Source organism: Miscanthus floridulus, chromosome 8 (assembly GCF_019320115.1).
Source record: "Miscanthus floridulus cultivar M001 chromosome 8, ASM1932011v1, whole genome shotgun sequence".
Taxonomy (NCBI): Eukaryota; Viridiplantae; Streptophyta; class Magnoliopsida; order Poales; family Poaceae; genus Miscanthus; species Miscanthus floridulus.
In genome coordinates this window covers 27,130,129-27,146,947 of record NC_089587.1, presented here as the reverse complement: position 1 = coordinate 27,146,947, position 16,819 = coordinate 27,130,129, and the positions used below count along the sequence as shown (strand labels likewise).

Sequence of the window (16,819 nt, the reverse complement as noted above, 5' to 3'; positions counted from 1 at the left end):
CTTGGGCTCTTCTTTGCAAAATACGTATTCTGCGAAAACAAATTCATACATTTCTTGAGGGTCCAGCATGGAAAATGTCCCCATCTCTCGGACAGGAACGGAAGAGGAAAAAAAGGGCGCAAACAAAACAGCACACGGGGGGCGCAAAAACGGCGGTCGACCGGCACGAACGGGATCGTCGACTCCCCTCCCCTCCCCTCCCCTCTGACGCCCCCGCTCGCACGCTCGCTCACTCCCCACATCATCCCCGCCCGCAGGCCGCAGCAGCACGCGCTCCGCTCCCCACGCCGGCACGCCCGAGCCCCCCACCCCATCGATCGCCGCCGCCCGCCTTTCCCCGCCATTCTTCCAGAACCTCCCCAGCTCTCGGGAGCCTTCTCTCCCAGCCCGAGATCCCTCCCCTCCGAGATCCCGCGCCGCCATGGTGTCGTGACGGCGGCGGAGGTGGCGCCATGGAGCGGGAGCCCATGTCCCCCGACGACCGCCCCGAGTCGTCTGCGGCTGCGGCGGCGGCGCAGCAGCAGCCGCAGCCGCTGGAGTGGCGGTTCGCGCAGGTCTTCGGCGAGCGCGCCGCGGGAGAGGATGTGCAGGAAGGTAATAAATAAATACAACCCGCCGCGAGCCTCTGCGGCTCGGCCCAGTTCCGTCGCGCCCTCGCGAGATCTGGTCGGTCCGGTGGGTTCCGGAGAGGTTTAGCGGCGCCATGCGTTTCGTCGCCACGGATGTCCGGGGATCGCCCGGGGTTCCATGGGCCGGCCGGGCGGCGGCGAGCCAATGGGTCGTGGCAGGCTTTTACGGTGGCTTGGGTGTTGAAGCGTTTGGCTTGTTAGAGTTGGAGGAAGTGCTATGCTCAGTGTCTTAACTGCGATTTAGGACTGTTTACTGCCTACACTTTGACGTGGCAGGTTTCTCTACCGGGGCAAACTTTATCTGGTTCGAGTAACTACTTCGTGTGGTGGTCTTTGTCGTGTAATTTAGCTCCAACAGATTGGCACTTTGGTAGTTGTGGTTTGTATTTGGCAAATGTCTATATGCGTTGGGAGTTGCATTGAAGCTAGAATGCAGAATGGATTTGTTGAAAATATTCCCGGTGTTATATATGTATGCCAGTGGAGGGTCCGAAAGTTAAATCTTTTTTCATAATTTGTTGAGGACTTGGGGTAGTGGATTTTCATTTCCTCGAGATTTTCCTTAGCTCTTGGGATTTTCTGGCAGATAATTTATGAGCTTCTGGCATCTGTCTACAGTAGTTCAATCTTTTGAAAACTCTTGTTTTTAGCTGGGGGCTGTCATTGCTTCTATGCTGTATGCCTTGGAGGGTCCGAAACTTAAACCTTTTTTTCATAATTTGTTGAGGACTTGGGGTTGTTGATTTTTGTTTCCTCGAGATTTTCGTTAGCTCCTGGGCATATCCTGGAAGATAATTTATGACCTCCTGGCTTCTGTCTACAGTAGTTCAATCTTTTGAAAACTCTTGGGCTGTCATTACTTCTGAGCTGTATGCCTTCTGTAGTTTCCTTTCAAGATTAAGCTGTGCCATAACATTCTGAGCATTTCATATCTGGTAGGGTTCAGAAGTGTGCCAAGTGCACAAACAATCTGTCAGTTTATCTGACTTCCCCTAGGTCATTTACTATATAGGTGTGTAGGATCGTGCAATATATCGCTTTTCATGTGGATTTTCAGTTTCTATGTGGTTTTGTGTTGAAATGGTATTTGTTTGATTAGTACTCATTTAGGAATAGTGATTCTCTTAGATCTTCGATTAGTGCTTGTTGCGGAATAGTGAGGTATATTTGTTTATATGCCCCTTAGATCTTTGCACTTTGTCCCGTAAACATTTTTATGATTATGAAAAGGTTGATCAAGGTGTTTGATATCCCCTTTCCTACATACATAAAGCTTATTTAGTTTGAGGGTAGATACATGTCACATAATTTCTGTTCCAGTCTTGCTCTCTGTTTACATTGCTTCATCATGATTTTGTTTCAAAAATTCAACTGCTATTTCCATGTGCAACCTCCTACCAGGAGCATAGGGCACGCTTGGTTGTTTCCCAGGCTAAGCCAGCTGGGCAAGAAAGGGTGGGGGTGCTTGGTTTCCCTTTCTGGCATTGATGTTAAACTTGCTTCTTCTTTCCTCCTTTTCTTTCCCATCCTGATCAACTCATCGATGTGCTGCGTTACAGGCTTGCAATGGAAACAGAAACATCAGTAACAACCAATTAGGTGGACTTGACGCCATAGCCAATCTCTATTCATGAAACAAAGAAAGAAAAGCAAAGGAAAAAGAGAGAGAGAGAGAGAACAAGTGACTCAATCCCATGCCTACCAATCCAGTTTGCTGCTTGTTCCTGAGCATGCACTGGAGCTACAAGGCCACGGGTACTCCTTGCTGTGTGTGAACCAACCGGCGGCCGGTGGACTATCTCACCCTTCTCTGCCTCCTTCCCACTCAGTGACAAGCTCGATTTTGATGGCATGTGGCTCCAATTCGCTGTGTCTGAACTCTGAACTAGATTTTGTTGGCGCTGGTCTTTGATCTGGCCACCAAGGTGCTTGATTTGGTGTCTAATGAAGACACAGGGAGGAGATCAGCAAGGGATGGGAGAAAGAGGTTGTTTGGAAAGCTTGCCTGTGTGGGTGAGCCGATTTGGTTCGCCTGGGCTAGATTGCATCAACTAGTCTAGCTACACATTACGATGTGTTTCCAAAGACTACCAATGTAAAGGCAGTACCCTCTTCGAGATGCTTTCCCCTACTGTGTTTCCAAAATTGATCAATTATTGCAGGCAATTCACAAAATAAATTGACGTTAATGAGATTAGATCTTAGGACCCCCCATATTCCATTGTTTGGATACATAGTCCCAGCACGACCATTTTCCATATAAAATTAGCACAAAGTTGACTATTTGGGCAGACAAGATTAGACAGTATTGAGGTTTATGACGATAATTAGTCATGGGCAAGAGTTGAGGGAGTGTCTTTTTCTATGCTAATAAACCCACTTCTATTTATTGTCTTGTTCATTTCACTTGATATTTGTTGTGACGGCTTGATTTGTTTGCCAGCCATATCAGTTTGTATCTTGATCAGATATGCTACTTGTTTCAGTGGACATAATCTCTGCAATTGAGTTTGACAAATCTGGCAATCATCTTGCCACTGGAGATAGAGGTGGACGTGTGGTTTTGTTCGAAAGAACAGACATCAGTGATGTAAGTTCTACACTACGTAAGTTCTGTAATTTTTCTTGCTTAAATCTTTCATGCTAATGTATGTGCAGAATGCTAGTCGAAGAGAACTTGAGAGGCAAGAATATCCGGTTGCTAGGCATCCTGAGTTCCGTTACAAGACTGAATTTCAGAGTCATGAACCTGAGGTACGTGGGTCTTAAAGTGGAGATATTAACAATTTGTTCATGAATGTCAATTGACTTCTTGTGTCTGAGCCATATCTAGCCTGGATTATTTTCGCAGGAGTTGTGATGGAAAAGAAACTTCAAATATTTCTGCATGCTTTATTATGTGTCAAATTTATTTGAAAATCATTGGTCATGTGTGCAAATTTAAAAGGATTGATGAACTTGAATACATAATAAAGTTGGAGGAAATTGCATCATGAATTCATGTCCATTCGCTATGTTCTCTTCCATGGATTACTTGCTACTAAGAAATGGCAACTTTTCCTTTTCCAGTTTTTACATTCTAATTGCCAAGTGTTATTTATCAAATGACCTATTTGTTGCTTAGCGGTAAACTCTAGTTCACTTGTGCCATTTAAAGGCAAACAGTTGCATTGTTAATTATGAAATATAGATGGTAGTCTAGAAAAACATGGTTTCCATGCAAGTTTTTCAATACATAATCCAGGAATAAGTGCCATTTTTAGAATGCTTGCATCAATCTATTTAACTTTTGACTACTAATTTGCACAGTAATAGTTCAGCCACATAAGATTAGTAAATGGAAGTAATACTTTTTTTTTGTGCGAGAAGCAATATCTTCAATTTTTCCTTTTACATATTAGCATGACATCAATGACCAGTTTAGTGTATTACACAGAGACGGCAACAATCTCTGTAACAACACTTTTGTAGATCATTAATCTTATACTCCCTCCGTTCCAAATTATAGGTTACCTTAGCTTTGTCCTAAGTCAAACTTCTCTAACTCTGACAATATATACTAACATCTACAATACCAAATAAATGCACTATCAAGAGTCAAGACATATTTCATGGTGGATTTAATGAAACTAATTTGATTTTGTATGTTTTGGTGCATTTTTCAATAAACTTGGTCAAAGTTAGAGAAGTTTGACTTATGACAGAGCTAAAGTGACTTATAATTTGGAATGGAGGGGGTAGTTTGGAGTTTGTATCCAAGGTTTTTAATGACACTTTGGGGGAGAGAGTACAAACTCCGAAAAATAGAGTGCAGATTAGCTTACCAGAAAAGGCAATATAAAACCATACATAGTCCAAATGACACTCCAAGTGAAGCTATAGTCATGATATACTGGAATATGTTAAATTGTGAATCTTTTATTCTGACTTCTGGGCAATTCATGTAGTTTGACTACCTAAAAAGTTTGGAAATAGAAGAGAAGATTAACAAGATCAAGTGGTGCCAAACAGCCAACAACGCACTCTTTCTCTTGTCTACAAATGACAAAACAATCAAGTATTGGAAGGTATGCATAAAAGAGGTTGCTCATTGGTTTACTTTCATATGTTTACAACTTCATAGATCATTTATTGTTTATCTAGACTAGACCTGTTATACCTCGGTGTTCAGGTGTTGTATCCATTATGTAGTCCAAAACATATTCATAGCACCTTAATGTGGGTTAGGGTTTACATATTTTTGCCAGTCTTATTACTCCTGAGAAGGGATATATATTCTTGCTGCTTTGATCAAGAAGCAAGTGTTTTGTATCCTTATCTTTACAAACACAATCAAATTATGCTTTATCTTCTTTACAGCTCGTGCAATGGTATTACTTGTCTTTTTAGACTTTCTCATCATTTGCAAGTGAGCATGATTACGTAATAGTGTCCATGGTGCTTTGGTGTTCCGTGTTCTATAGGTTCAAGAGAAAAAAGTGAAACGGGTTTCAGTGATGAATTTGGATACCTCCCAAAGTTCAGACAATGGTTCAACTTCAAGTCCGGGTACCAGTAGTTGCAGAGCTCTTCTTCCAAATGGTGGATGTTCAGAAATGATGTACAGTACGAACAACAATATATCATTTCCTCCAGGAGGATGTGCATCGCTGCGTTTGCCTGTGGTGGTAGTACTTAAACACACTTCTTCCATCATCTCTAGTGTTGTACAACATGATGAATTAGCATTGCTTGCATGTACAATACAATAGTTTTTTTTTTCTCTTATGACAGAGAAGTAGATATTCTTCTAACAGACTATAGATAATATCAGTGACAATTCTGAATAGTTTCCTTTACTATTTATGCAGGTTACGGGCCAAGAATTTAATCATGTCATGAGATGCCGACGTGTATATGCACATGCTCATGACTACCATATTAATTCCATTTCAAATAATAGGTTAGCTGTCTAATCAAATCTGAAAAAAGATATGCTCTTGTTGTACTGGAACAAATGTTCAGTTTCCTTGTCTCATCTTCCTTCGTATCGTTTATGTTATCTTACAATATTGTCTTATTGAATCTGTTTTTAAGTGCATACTCTTTTTTTGACATATTTGCCTTGACCTCTCAGTTCGAACATATTTATACAAATTAAAACACAATATCTTACCAGTGTTAAACTGGGAAAAATGGAATCAGTGACCTCCGAAGGTTGGTTTGCTTAAAAGACTCCTGACACAATTGAACCTGGATGGCTCAGTTAGGCAATTTTTTTTCCCATGAAATTAGTGGATTGTAGGATTTGGAAAAATACTACTTCCTCCGTCCTAATATATAAGGCGTAACCACTTTTTATTCAAGTCCCATAATACAAGGTGTGCTCTCTCTAGACTATGTGCGTACGTCGATGTAGTAGTACTAGACTACTAGTGTTGAGAGAGAATTAAATAAGTTCCTTGGTCTTTGAACCAGAGGTGGTTACGCCTTATATACTAGGACGGAGGGAGTAGCGAAGTATAGAGCAAACGTAGGTGGAGTTTCCTAGCTTTTTGGGTCCAGCACTGTCTGGTGGCCACCTGCTTCAAAACAATGATTCAGTGAAGAGCTAATCCTTAGATCCCCATGCCCCTAATCTGTAGCAGCTGATTCACATCTTCCCCTTTTATCTAGTGTTCCCAGTGTCTGCTGCAGACTCCAATGTAAATAGTAACAACAGTGGCTTGAGCTGCATATCCACTTCACGGTTCATCTCTTTCCATCTAGTCATCCCCACTTCATGATTTAGCTCCTTTTATTTCATATTTTGTGTATTTCCCAAAAGATTCTTTTACTGCCCGAAAGATATCATGGTTTATCCCGGTTTCATAGGAGGTACCCTGCATGTGCAGTGTGCATGGTTTTTGAGGCATTGTGGTGTCCAGTGGCGCTGGGGGTACGCCTGGATGTTAGGCGATATGGCATAAATAAAACCTTGTGGCGTCCTGTGGCACCTGGGGTATGCCTCAACTCCTTGGTGACAACTCAAAAAGCATGATAGTGTGTAAAACCTGTACGGTGGCAACAGTGTTTTTCACCTTCTGTAGTAGGAAATGTGGTCTATGACTTTATGTAACATAAAGGCTTTGAATTAGATCAAACCAAAGATGCTTATTTTTTTCATTATAAATAAGAAGTTGCTCTTAAGGGTATCACAAATTACTATACGCTTTTTGTTTGAATGAGTTAATGTGGCTGAGTTTTTTTGGAACTATTTTTACTGCTTGGGTTTGTTATTATGGTGATACCGTGTCCTCACTTTGTTTTGTTTACAGCGATGGAGAAACATTCATATCAGCAGATGATCTGCGAATAAACCTTTGGAATTTAGAAATTAGCAATCAGAGCTTTAACATTGTTGATGTGAAACCTGCAAACATGGAGGATCTAACTGGTAAACTTTTTCAGTCTGATGACTACTTATGTTGTGCAGTGAACTTCCTGTTTCTTGTAAACATTATACATGCAAATGTTATCAGACTAGGTAGATTCACGGTTCAGTAGCTTGATGCTGTGGAGTTCTTGAATAGTGGAGTTGGATGCATCGCAAGATATAGGCAGGGTTTGTGCTTTTTACCCTGCAAACTGCCATGTGTAGATGTTACATGGTATGCATGTTCTGGCGCCGATCATGCAAACATCTTCATTTTTCATCCCTGCGGCCTTCCAATATGGTTGGAATAGCAACTTGCATCACATCTACCTACTTTAACTCCTATTTGGGTCTGGAGCAAATGATGGACAGTGTTGAATGGAGTTGCTTCAGGAACGCAGTTCCTATTCTCTGAACCTACCAACTTTGTACCTATCAGTCAATTACCTCTCTGCAGCTGTATGTTAGTATGCTACCTAACAATTCCTTCTCAGAAGTGTAGGTTTTGTAGCTATCAACAGGTGAGAAATTCATAAACATAGTAGTTGCTTTATGGAAAAAACAAGATTAGATGGCACAAGATAACCTGCATCAGGTTTTACTGTGCAAAAACGAAACTAATACAATTTGCATATGTGACTGCAAAATTTTTTTGTCGACTGGTTGTGAGACACCTTTGGCTGTTGGCTAATAGATCTTTTTGACGGTGTTCATTTATTCTCATGCAATTCCTGTTGGTTCCATACTTGTTATGTGGCCCATCACATTATAATTCTGTGAAATTTCAGAGGTGATTACTTGTGCGGAGTTCCATCCAACTCACTGTAATACACTAGCATATAGTAGCTCAAAGGGTACTATCCGGCTTATTGATCTGCGGCAGTCAGCACTGTGTGACAACCATGCTAAACTGTTAGTAATTCCCCTTGAACTTCTTCAGTAACATTATTGTTTATTAGAAGGCAATGCTTAGATTTTATCATTTCTAATGGCTACAAACATTTTAAGTTTATCTATTGGTCATGGTATTATCTGATTTAACTAGGGCATCTTGTTCAGATTTGAGGAACATGAAGCACCTGGATCAAGATCCTTTTTTACAGAGATAATAGCATCAGTTTCAGATATAAAGTTTGCAAGGGACGGAAGGCACATTCTTAGTCGTGATTATATGACACTCAAGGTTTGCAACAGACCTATCTGTCCCGTTTGCTGAATTTCTACTTTTTTTACTGTATGATTTATGCGCGGGTGGCAATTTTATTACCCGAAAAACACATGTCAAAATGTTCATCTTTCTCTATCCAGGTACTGAGGCATTGAGTTCATCTTTCAATGTTATAAATAAGCTGTGTGACATCATTGAGTTCTGTAATGACATGTTGTGGTTCTAATTTTCTTGAAGCACACTTAACATCAATATAGTTTTGCTCCACTGGTCCAAATGACATTTTGTGTTTTTTTTTCAATGTTGACCAATTCACTGGCTAGAAAGTAGGGAATATACATCTTACTCAGACCCCTAGTCATTAAAATTCGGACGCTCCTCCCATGTTATTGATCCGTCAGATATTTAAATATTTTTTACCTTGGACTTTGAGGATCAAGGAACATTTTGTTGCCTGCCTTTCGTGATAAAGATGTTTGTCTGCTAGAAATATTTTTATTTAACTATTTTTGTTTCTTCAGTTGTGGGATCTAAACATGGATTCGGGCCCAGTTGCAACTTTTCAGGTTCATGAATACTTACGTCCTAAGGTGAAGTTTCTTATCATCTGATTGAGAATGAAAGAGCCATATCAATATCTGCTGTAATCTGATACTGTGGTTAACATCATGTTTCGCAGCTTTGTGATTTATACGAGAATGATTCAATTTTTGACAAATTTGAATGTTGTCTCAGCGGTGATGGACTCCGTGTTGCAACTGGTTCTTATAGGTATATCCTTATCCTCGCATTATGAACTGTAAGAATTGCTAGCTGTTGGTTTATTTAACACTTCTGTATGTTAACTCTTCTTGTGGCATCGTAATTGCAGTAATTTGTTTCGTGTTTTTGGTGGTTCTCCTGAAAGTACGGAGGCATCAACTTTGGAAGCCAGCAGAAATCCCATGAGGTCTGTCAAACGCTGGGATTATCATTAATGTGTATGTTGTTAAGTGGGTTTAGGTTATACTCTACCTGAATATAGACTATTTCAATATAATTCATAAGGCCCTTGCTCCTCAATTAACTAATTTGCCGCTCCAAGTGAGCTCAATATTTAATGCAATAACAACAACAACAAAGCCTTTTACGTTTTTTTCCTACTTCGGAGTTACGTACCAAAAAAAGAGCACGGTCACTTATGATGAGCATCTTATGTCAAAGTTGGTGGGGCCACCAAACATTCAAGATTCAATTCAATATAGGTGACCCATGACCATGTCGTTGTATAGGTAACAAAATATGATATTGACACCAATCCAGCATGCACTCTACTTGCAAATTATTTTTCCATGCCCGGCTAAACTTCTATTATTTGATTATTGGAATTGTGGAAACCCATACAGGCGACAGGTTGTTAATCCAGCAAGGCCTGCACGGACTCTGACTTCTTTGACCCGTGCTGTGAGGAGAGGTCAGTGGCCCTCTTGTGCAGCCAGCCTTTGAATTTATTTTTTCTGTATGTACATGGACCAGACCATGCTCTCCTGGTAAAAAATTCAACTGCCTTGGTTCTGATCAATTAAGTTGATGGCGCAGGTGGAGAAAATACAAGTATTGACGCCAATGGAAATTCTTATGATCTCTCAACAAAACTGCTCCATCTTGCGTGGCACCCAACTGAGAACTCCATCGCGTGTGCTGCCGCAAATAGTTTGTACATGTATTATGCATAGGGGAACGTGCTAGAGAAAATTGGTAGTTTTTTTTGTTTGCTTGCTCGAAGTGAAAGGCTTGGCCTTTCACATGTTCAAGGATTCAGGCGCAGGAAATCGTTGTCAATTCGATGGCTGGGGCGGAAAAGCGGCAGTCGGTGATGGTCCACAAGATTAAGTCCTGGTAAGTTACTGCCATACTTGACTGCGGACTGCCTCTCCCCGGGATTCTTTAGTAAATGTGAAGTATGGATTCTGATAATACCGAAGCTTCTGGCCCCAAAGATATGGCGTCAGACTATAGCTGCCTTGTAGCGAAATTGGCAGCCGAAGCCGAAGGATAAAGCAAGCAGTAAGAAGAAGATAGACGACAGCAGCTGATGCTAATTTCACCAAAGTTCACAGGAATTTATCTGCTCACATATCACAAAGGCTGTAAGATTTTCCTTTTTTTTTTCCTTTTACGACATGTAATGCAACCTAGTCAGGGCTAACCATCATCAGCTGTCATGAACTCTGATCATTGAACATATATATATATTTTTCTTTCATCATAGCTATTGTAGTTTTTTTTACGCAGCTGCTGTTGTATTCATTAGATTAGATTGTTCGGATACAAGTCTACCAGTGCCCTTGTTGTGATTTGCTGTGGCCTTGATGTAGCGCCGCTCTCTGTACCGTTCAATTGAATCCTGACTCGGTCTGCTAAGATGGTGCGATGCTAACTGCTTGCTGGTATCCCAGCGTGCTTGGTAGTCCAGTTGTGAGGCGCGTCATGCAGTTGGCCAAGATATGGCCTGTGGTCTTGAATGCCGTACATGACCTGGATCCGTGTTTGTACTTGTGTAGCTGACCACAAGAAGCAAAGAAAGGCGTGACTGACGAGGACGACGAGGTGCGCTTGAATGAATTCTAAACATCTGGGCTTTCCAGAAACAAGGTCAATTATTCAAATTGTCCTGTCCAGGTCCAGGACCAGGTCACTGCAAAGCTCTCATCTGAGGAAGGTAGCAGGCGTATGTATTGGGCAACAAGACAAGACTGCACATCTCGTCTGCACCTTGTCCATTACGCACGCTTAGTAGCCTAGCCCCTGACCCGTCTCGTTCCTCTCCCTCTCACGGTACCGGGACCAATTCCTGGTTTATCTTCTTATTTTCAGCTCAGCTCCCCGGATCGAATCGAAGCATTCTGTCGACGGAACCCTCTTCGGCGGTGCAAGTTGATGCGTGTCCACACGGCACGCGCAGGCGAATTGGGGGATTTGAGCTCCAATCTGGCAGGTCTCATCTCGTTTAGGCCTGCCTGCCTGCCTGTCAGCAATTGACCCCTGAGGGGTGAGAGGGCTGACGAGGAGGCGATAAACTTGTTTTGACCGTGTGGTGTGGTGGCCCTGGGCCCGGAGTGTGGGATGGCAGCGGAGGAAGAGGAGAGGAAACGACGATGCGTGCGCGCGCTGCTGACCTTGACATGCATGCGGGTATCGCTTTTTTCAATCGGTGCTTATCGCTAGTTGCTAGTGGACTCTGGTAAATACTGTTAATGGATCCATCCATGAACTCAGTGCGGTTTAGTTTTCTTGTGGTGAAACATATCTGTCAGGGTCACCTATTCAAAGGGACGCTGATAAATGACGTGCCCATTAACAAATGCACGCCATGTTTGCAGCACTACTTTTGTGGTACTTTTCAGTAAAGGAACGATGATGTTTTTCTCTCACAAGAAATCAGCATCAGCATCAACATCAGCCAAATTTCAGCGAAACAAACATGGCCATAGGTAGAAACTTTGTCAATCCCTACAAACTCAATGTTTTCAAAGAGCTAGAATGTGCATGTTTGTTCATAATAATATAAATGAGGATACGTGGAATGAATGAAATAATGGACCCCCGATGGCATCTTTTCTGAATTTACAACAAACCTACTCCGGCAGGCGGCAGCAAGCAAAACTGATGCGACGTTGGGTTGCTGCGGACTTCTAGAAGCTAGGCGCCCCTCGGTTGACAGAAAGATCGGCAACCGCTTGGGCTGGTTTGACTGATAAGTAAAGTACTATTGATTGATTTGGTGTAAAAAAATATATTATTCGTTGACTGAAAAAATACGACTTATAAGTCAGACGCGCCCAAACGAACTGAGCGAACACCTGCCACGGCATGGTGCGGCCAGCCAGCCATCGTGTCCATAGGGAGGTGGGTGATTGTGATTTCCCCATCATTCAGGTCAGATGAACAAAAGTGACATTTTGGGGTTGACTCAAGTGAATCATTTCCTAACTTAGGCCCCGTTCGCTTCGCTGAAAAAACAAGCCGAAATACTATTCCTACTGATTTGTTGTGAGAGAAAAACACTTTTTCGGCTGAAAAAACAAGCTGAAAAAAACGGATTATAAGAGAAGCGAACATTGCCTATCATGACAAATTGGTTTGGTTTTTGTGTCGTTGAGTTTAGAGATTTCATTTCAAACGATATGGACTAGATCTTTTTATGATGATTAGCTTTTAGACATTGACTATTTTTCTATGTTTTATGAATATTATAAAAAGAAAAAGAATATCTCATCATTCATAGCTACAAAACCAATAGAGTGTACAAGCATGTCGAAATCTGATATATGAGTCAGATTGTATAATTTTATGTACCTGTATACTTGTTATTTCACCAAATGGCAATAAAAATATACCAACTTTGACTTTTGAAAAACAAAATACGTTGTGTACTTTTAATTTTAAACGGAGGGAGTAACATTTATATCTATGGAACAAAAAGGCACTTCGACTGGTAACTCTTCTTCGACTGGTAACTCTTCTTCAACTGGTAACTTTTTACATGCCACACAGAGTACAAACGGCGTTGCTGCCAGCCATTCGCTTCCTCCGACACCATACCATTACCATGCATGGTCAGCCGATCACTGATCAACAGTCAAAACTAAGAAATTACCCGCCTTTTTCTCTCCTCATCATCTCCTTGTCGCAAAACATTAGACCTTAATTAACACTATGTTACAGCACTTAATTACACTCCCGGTACACTAACAGCCGTTTGAGGCACACCAGTAGAGTAGAGCAAGAGCGCCGGACACGGACGGACGCGACGAGCTACGCCGGCGGGCTTGTCGCTGGCGCGAGCTTTCGTCGGCCGTCTGCCCCGGCTAGCTAGCACTAGCGGCTAGCGGCTAGCGGCCGTGCGGCGGTCTCGCGGCGGCCGCCTTGGCCTTGGCCACGGCGACGCTGCTGGCCCAGTCCTGCTGGTCCCTTAGGAAGAGGCAGACGGCGGAGCAGTCGTCGACGCGTGACGCCGGGTACCTGGTCCGCCACCGCTGCGCGGCGGCCTCGGCGACGGCCTTGGACGCGTGCTGCTTCCGCGGGGTGGCGCAGACGATGGACACCACCTCCTCGTTGCTCAGCACGTCCCACACGCCGTCCGTGGCCAGGATGATGAACAGGTCCCCCGGCGCGACGCGGCGGTGCGTCACCTCGGGCTCCGACACCACGCCGTGCCGCTTCAGGCGGTAGTCCCCCAGCGACCGGGCCATGGCCAGGCCGGGGCAGTCCTCGTCGGGGAGCCATACGCGCAGCACCGACGGCTCGTCCTTGAGCGCGAACACGCGGCCGTTGGAGCGCTTGATCCGCTCAGCCTCCTCTGCGACCACGCACGGACACATACGATTCAATCATCCATCCATCCATGATCCATCCATCTATTCATCCATCCACAAGGAGGAGTTAAACTCACGAGGCACGTTGGGCTTCTGGTCGGTGGTGAGCTGCACGGCCTTGAGGTATCCGGTCTCCGACATGGTCGCGAGCACGGCTCTGGAGTCACCGAGGTTGGCGATGATGAGGTCCTTGCCCTGCTTGATGGCGCACACGGCGGTGGTGCCGCTGAAGTTGCAGTCCACGTTGGCCTGGAGCTTGAGCTCCTTGTCCATGGCCTGGAACGCGTTGGCGCAGGCCTCCCGCCACTCCTCCAGCAGCTGCGCCGGCGCCAGCGCATTCGGCGACGACCGCCCGCTGCCGTCCGTGGACGACGCCGCGGGCGACGCGTCGCTGAAGACCGGGTCATCGTCGTCGTCGTCCGAGCCCCTCAGGAGGAGCGCGTTCCGGTGGCTCAGGATCATGAAGGGGAGGTAGTCCCTCACCAGCTTGCTGATGAACTGCCCGCACCGCCCGTGGCCGTCGAACACGCCGCAGAACACGCCGTCCTCCATTCCGAATCCCTGAGGAGAAGAAGTGCATGGCGAGCATCAGAATCGTCCGTTCGGACTGATGACTTCATTGACTGTAGCAACAAGCTGGTGATGATTATCAAATGATAACATGAGAGATTATCGTTGACAATTGAGACCAAACGGTAGGTGAGATTGTTGGTTTTTTGGGGGAAAACAGAGAATAAAGCATCATTGTGACACTCAAACATATTCAGAGACAGAACCGGCGGTGTGCCTATGACGTTGACGGAATGGAAATTCCGGGTTGTTTCGCTGTCGTACTAGCAAATCAAAACAGCGGGGAAATCCGTACGCGGAAGAAACTCGTTTCCGTGGTTTTTTTTCCTGCTTTGTGGTGAATTGGTTGGGGCTGCTGTGTATGTATGTATGTATGTACTGGTGGACGGTGGTGGTAATACAGAGGACAGTTCCTGGAATTTCGAGCCTGGCAAGGACCGCGGCATGCCCAAGAGGAAAAGACCAGAAGGGGTTTTCCTTTGCAAAAGATGGAACTACTCCTTTTCAGTTAATCCATGATTATACGGAACAGTGAGGTACAGTCGGTGGAGTAAATCTTTTGTAACCAGAGAAAACAAATATCTGTACCAGTACAGATCTACCAGAGCTCTGTGGCTAAAAAAAACAGAGAGAGAAACGAATGAATACAAGAGAGAAAAAGCTGAGAAATCCAAAGAATTGCTGAGACAGCATCAAGATCTCCTTTTTCATGAAGAAGAAGAAGCAGTTGTCATCCAAATTGTGGCTAATTCGCAAAAGAAGTAACAAAATCCTTTTTTTTGTACTCTGACAATGATGGAATGAAACCTGAAGTTAATTAATTATGTGAACTGGTTCTGCATGCGTGCAGAGGAACAGAAAACAGACGTGCAAGTAGCAACTGGAAAAGGGTGGGGTGGGACCGACGGTGCAACCGAGGCACGGCGGCGGCGGCAAGCAGAGCGATGAGTGGAGGGTGGTGCAACCGTGCAAGCGCGAACCTGGCAGAGGATGACGGCGTCCTGGTTGGGCCCTTTCTTGCCCTTCTGCGAGAAGAGGGAGGCCACCTTCCGGCCATGGCCGTCCCCGTCCGCTCCCCCGCCGCCGCCCTGCTCGTCCATCACGTACACCACGTTCTCGTCGGAGTCCTCCTCCTGCCGCACGCGCCTCGACGAGGCGCAGATCCCCATGTCGACCGAGACCGCCGAACGATCCCTCCTTTGCCTTGGCGGGAGAACAGAGCAACAGAAACGGTGGTGGCAGGCAGAGGCAGCAGACGCGCTCAATCAAGCTCAACGATGGCGGGCGGCGAATCGCAGTCGCAGGGATAATAGAGCCATAGAGGGGTGGGTGGGTGGAAGGGGAGGCCGGTCGGCACTGAGCCGCACCCGGATGCGCCGCGGCTTTTTAAAGGGTGGAAGTAAACAAACGGCGCAAAATAGTGGATGGGTTCCGCGGTGGTTTTGTGGGTGACGACAAGTTTTTGGCGCGTTTATTATGGCCGTGTTTAGTTCCTGCCAAAGTTAGTCGCCGGAAACGAAGGTGCACTGTAGCGTACTGTAGCATTTCGTTTGTATTGGGTAATAATTGTTCAAATATTAACTAATTAGGCTCAAAACGTTTATCTCGTAAAGTACAATCAAACTGTGCAATTAGTTTTTAATTTCGTCTACATTTAGTACTTCATGCATGTACCGTAAATTTGATGTAACGGAGAATCTTCTTTTTATACAGTGCCAAATTCAGAAAATTGAGGAAAACATGGCCTATGTTTGCCCCGGTGAACCCGTCCCACGGGGCCGCCCGGGAGACGGCTCTGACTCTCTATTTTTTTTGCTTCTGATTTTTATTTATAAAAAATATTATAAGAGAGGAAAATGGAAATCTCTTTCAACCCTGGCTTGATTAATGGGGGCAAGACGTACATACGGCCTACGGGTATCATCAGCATGTAGGCACGTTGACTTTGTTCCATTTTTTTACTATTGTTCTATTCGTTTGACTGTCATGACTAAAAGTATTATTAGTTAATTTATTGTGAGAGAAAAATATTATTCATTAATTTAAAAAGTACGACTTATAAGAAAAAAAACAGATGGTATATCTATCTAATATAATAATAGGCGGGGTTGATGTACTCCTACAAGAGTAGTTTTATATAGGATTGATTACCGTGACCTACATACCGCTTCCCACTACAACTTCGACACAACTTCGACACGGAGTATTTCGTGACGTACATACCGCTTTCATAGTAGGTGACCATCACGTCAGTCCTAGTCATGCTATGCAATTGGTACATACATCCACTATTCCAAATTATAAGACGCTTTGGCTTTTATATATATGTAGCTTTTGCTATATACTTAAATATATACTATATCTTCATACGTAATAATAAAAACAGTGTATTTAGAAAAGCCAAAATATTTTATAATAATTTAGAACAGAGGGAGTAATTCTTTTAGGCCACCTTTGGAGCAATGGGAAAATGGAAAATTCTGGATTATAATCCTATAGAAAACTTTCCTATGGCGTTCTTTGGAACAAAGTGGATTTCTACAAATCCAATAGCTTAGGATTCTTATGAAGTAGCTTCTTCCATAGGAATTTTAGAGAAACTCTATCTGGATGTTTAATCTTATACAAAGTTTTCTTTGTATCACTAAGTCATACCCCCGCCTTAAAACATCATAAAACAGAAGGGTTTAGTGATGAATTG

General features: G+C 43.8%; 2 protein-coding genes across 3 annotated transcripts; one reads left to right on the top strand and one right to left on the bottom strand.

Annotated features, from left to right (window-relative positions):
- Positions 1-307: 307 nt before the first annotated feature.
- Positions 308-10,446, top strand: LOC136476041 (serine/threonine protein phosphatase 2A 55 kDa regulatory subunit B beta isoform-like). The gene is made up of 14 exons (XM_066473710.1): positions 308-594; positions 3,116-3,219; positions 3,288-3,383; positions 4,577-4,696; positions 5,093-5,296; positions 5,480-5,571; positions 6,926-7,044; positions 7,812-7,935; positions 8,083-8,206; positions 8,713-8,781; positions 8,871-8,962; positions 9,063-9,140; positions 9,577-9,644; positions 9,770-10,446. The coding sequence occupies exons 1-14, from the start codon at positions 453-455 to the stop codon at positions 9,904-9,906; spliced, it is 1,569 nt and encodes a 522-aa protein (XP_066329807.1). The 5' UTR covers positions 308-452; the 3' UTR covers positions 9,907-10,446.
- Positions 10,447-12,664: 2,218 nt separating this feature from the next.
- Positions 12,665-15,423, bottom strand: LOC136476040 (probable protein phosphatase 2C 12). 2 transcript variants are annotated; one of them, XM_066473708.1, is made up of 3 exons: positions 15,000-15,423; positions 13,626-14,109; positions 12,665-13,532 (listed from the first exon to the last, which is right to left on the bottom strand). In XM_066473708.1, exons 1-3 carry the CDS (start codon positions 15,285-15,287, stop codon positions 13,066-13,068), a joined length of 1,239 nt encoding a protein of 412 aa, XP_066329805.1. In that variant the 5' UTR covers positions 15,288-15,423; the 3' UTR covers positions 12,665-13,065. The 2 variants fall into 2 exon arrangements, with proteins under 2 accessions (XP_066329805.1, XP_066329806.1); XM_066473709.1 differs by having other exon boundaries at positions 15,099-15,423.
- Between the last annotated feature and the right edge of the window lie 1,396 nt (positions 15,424-16,819).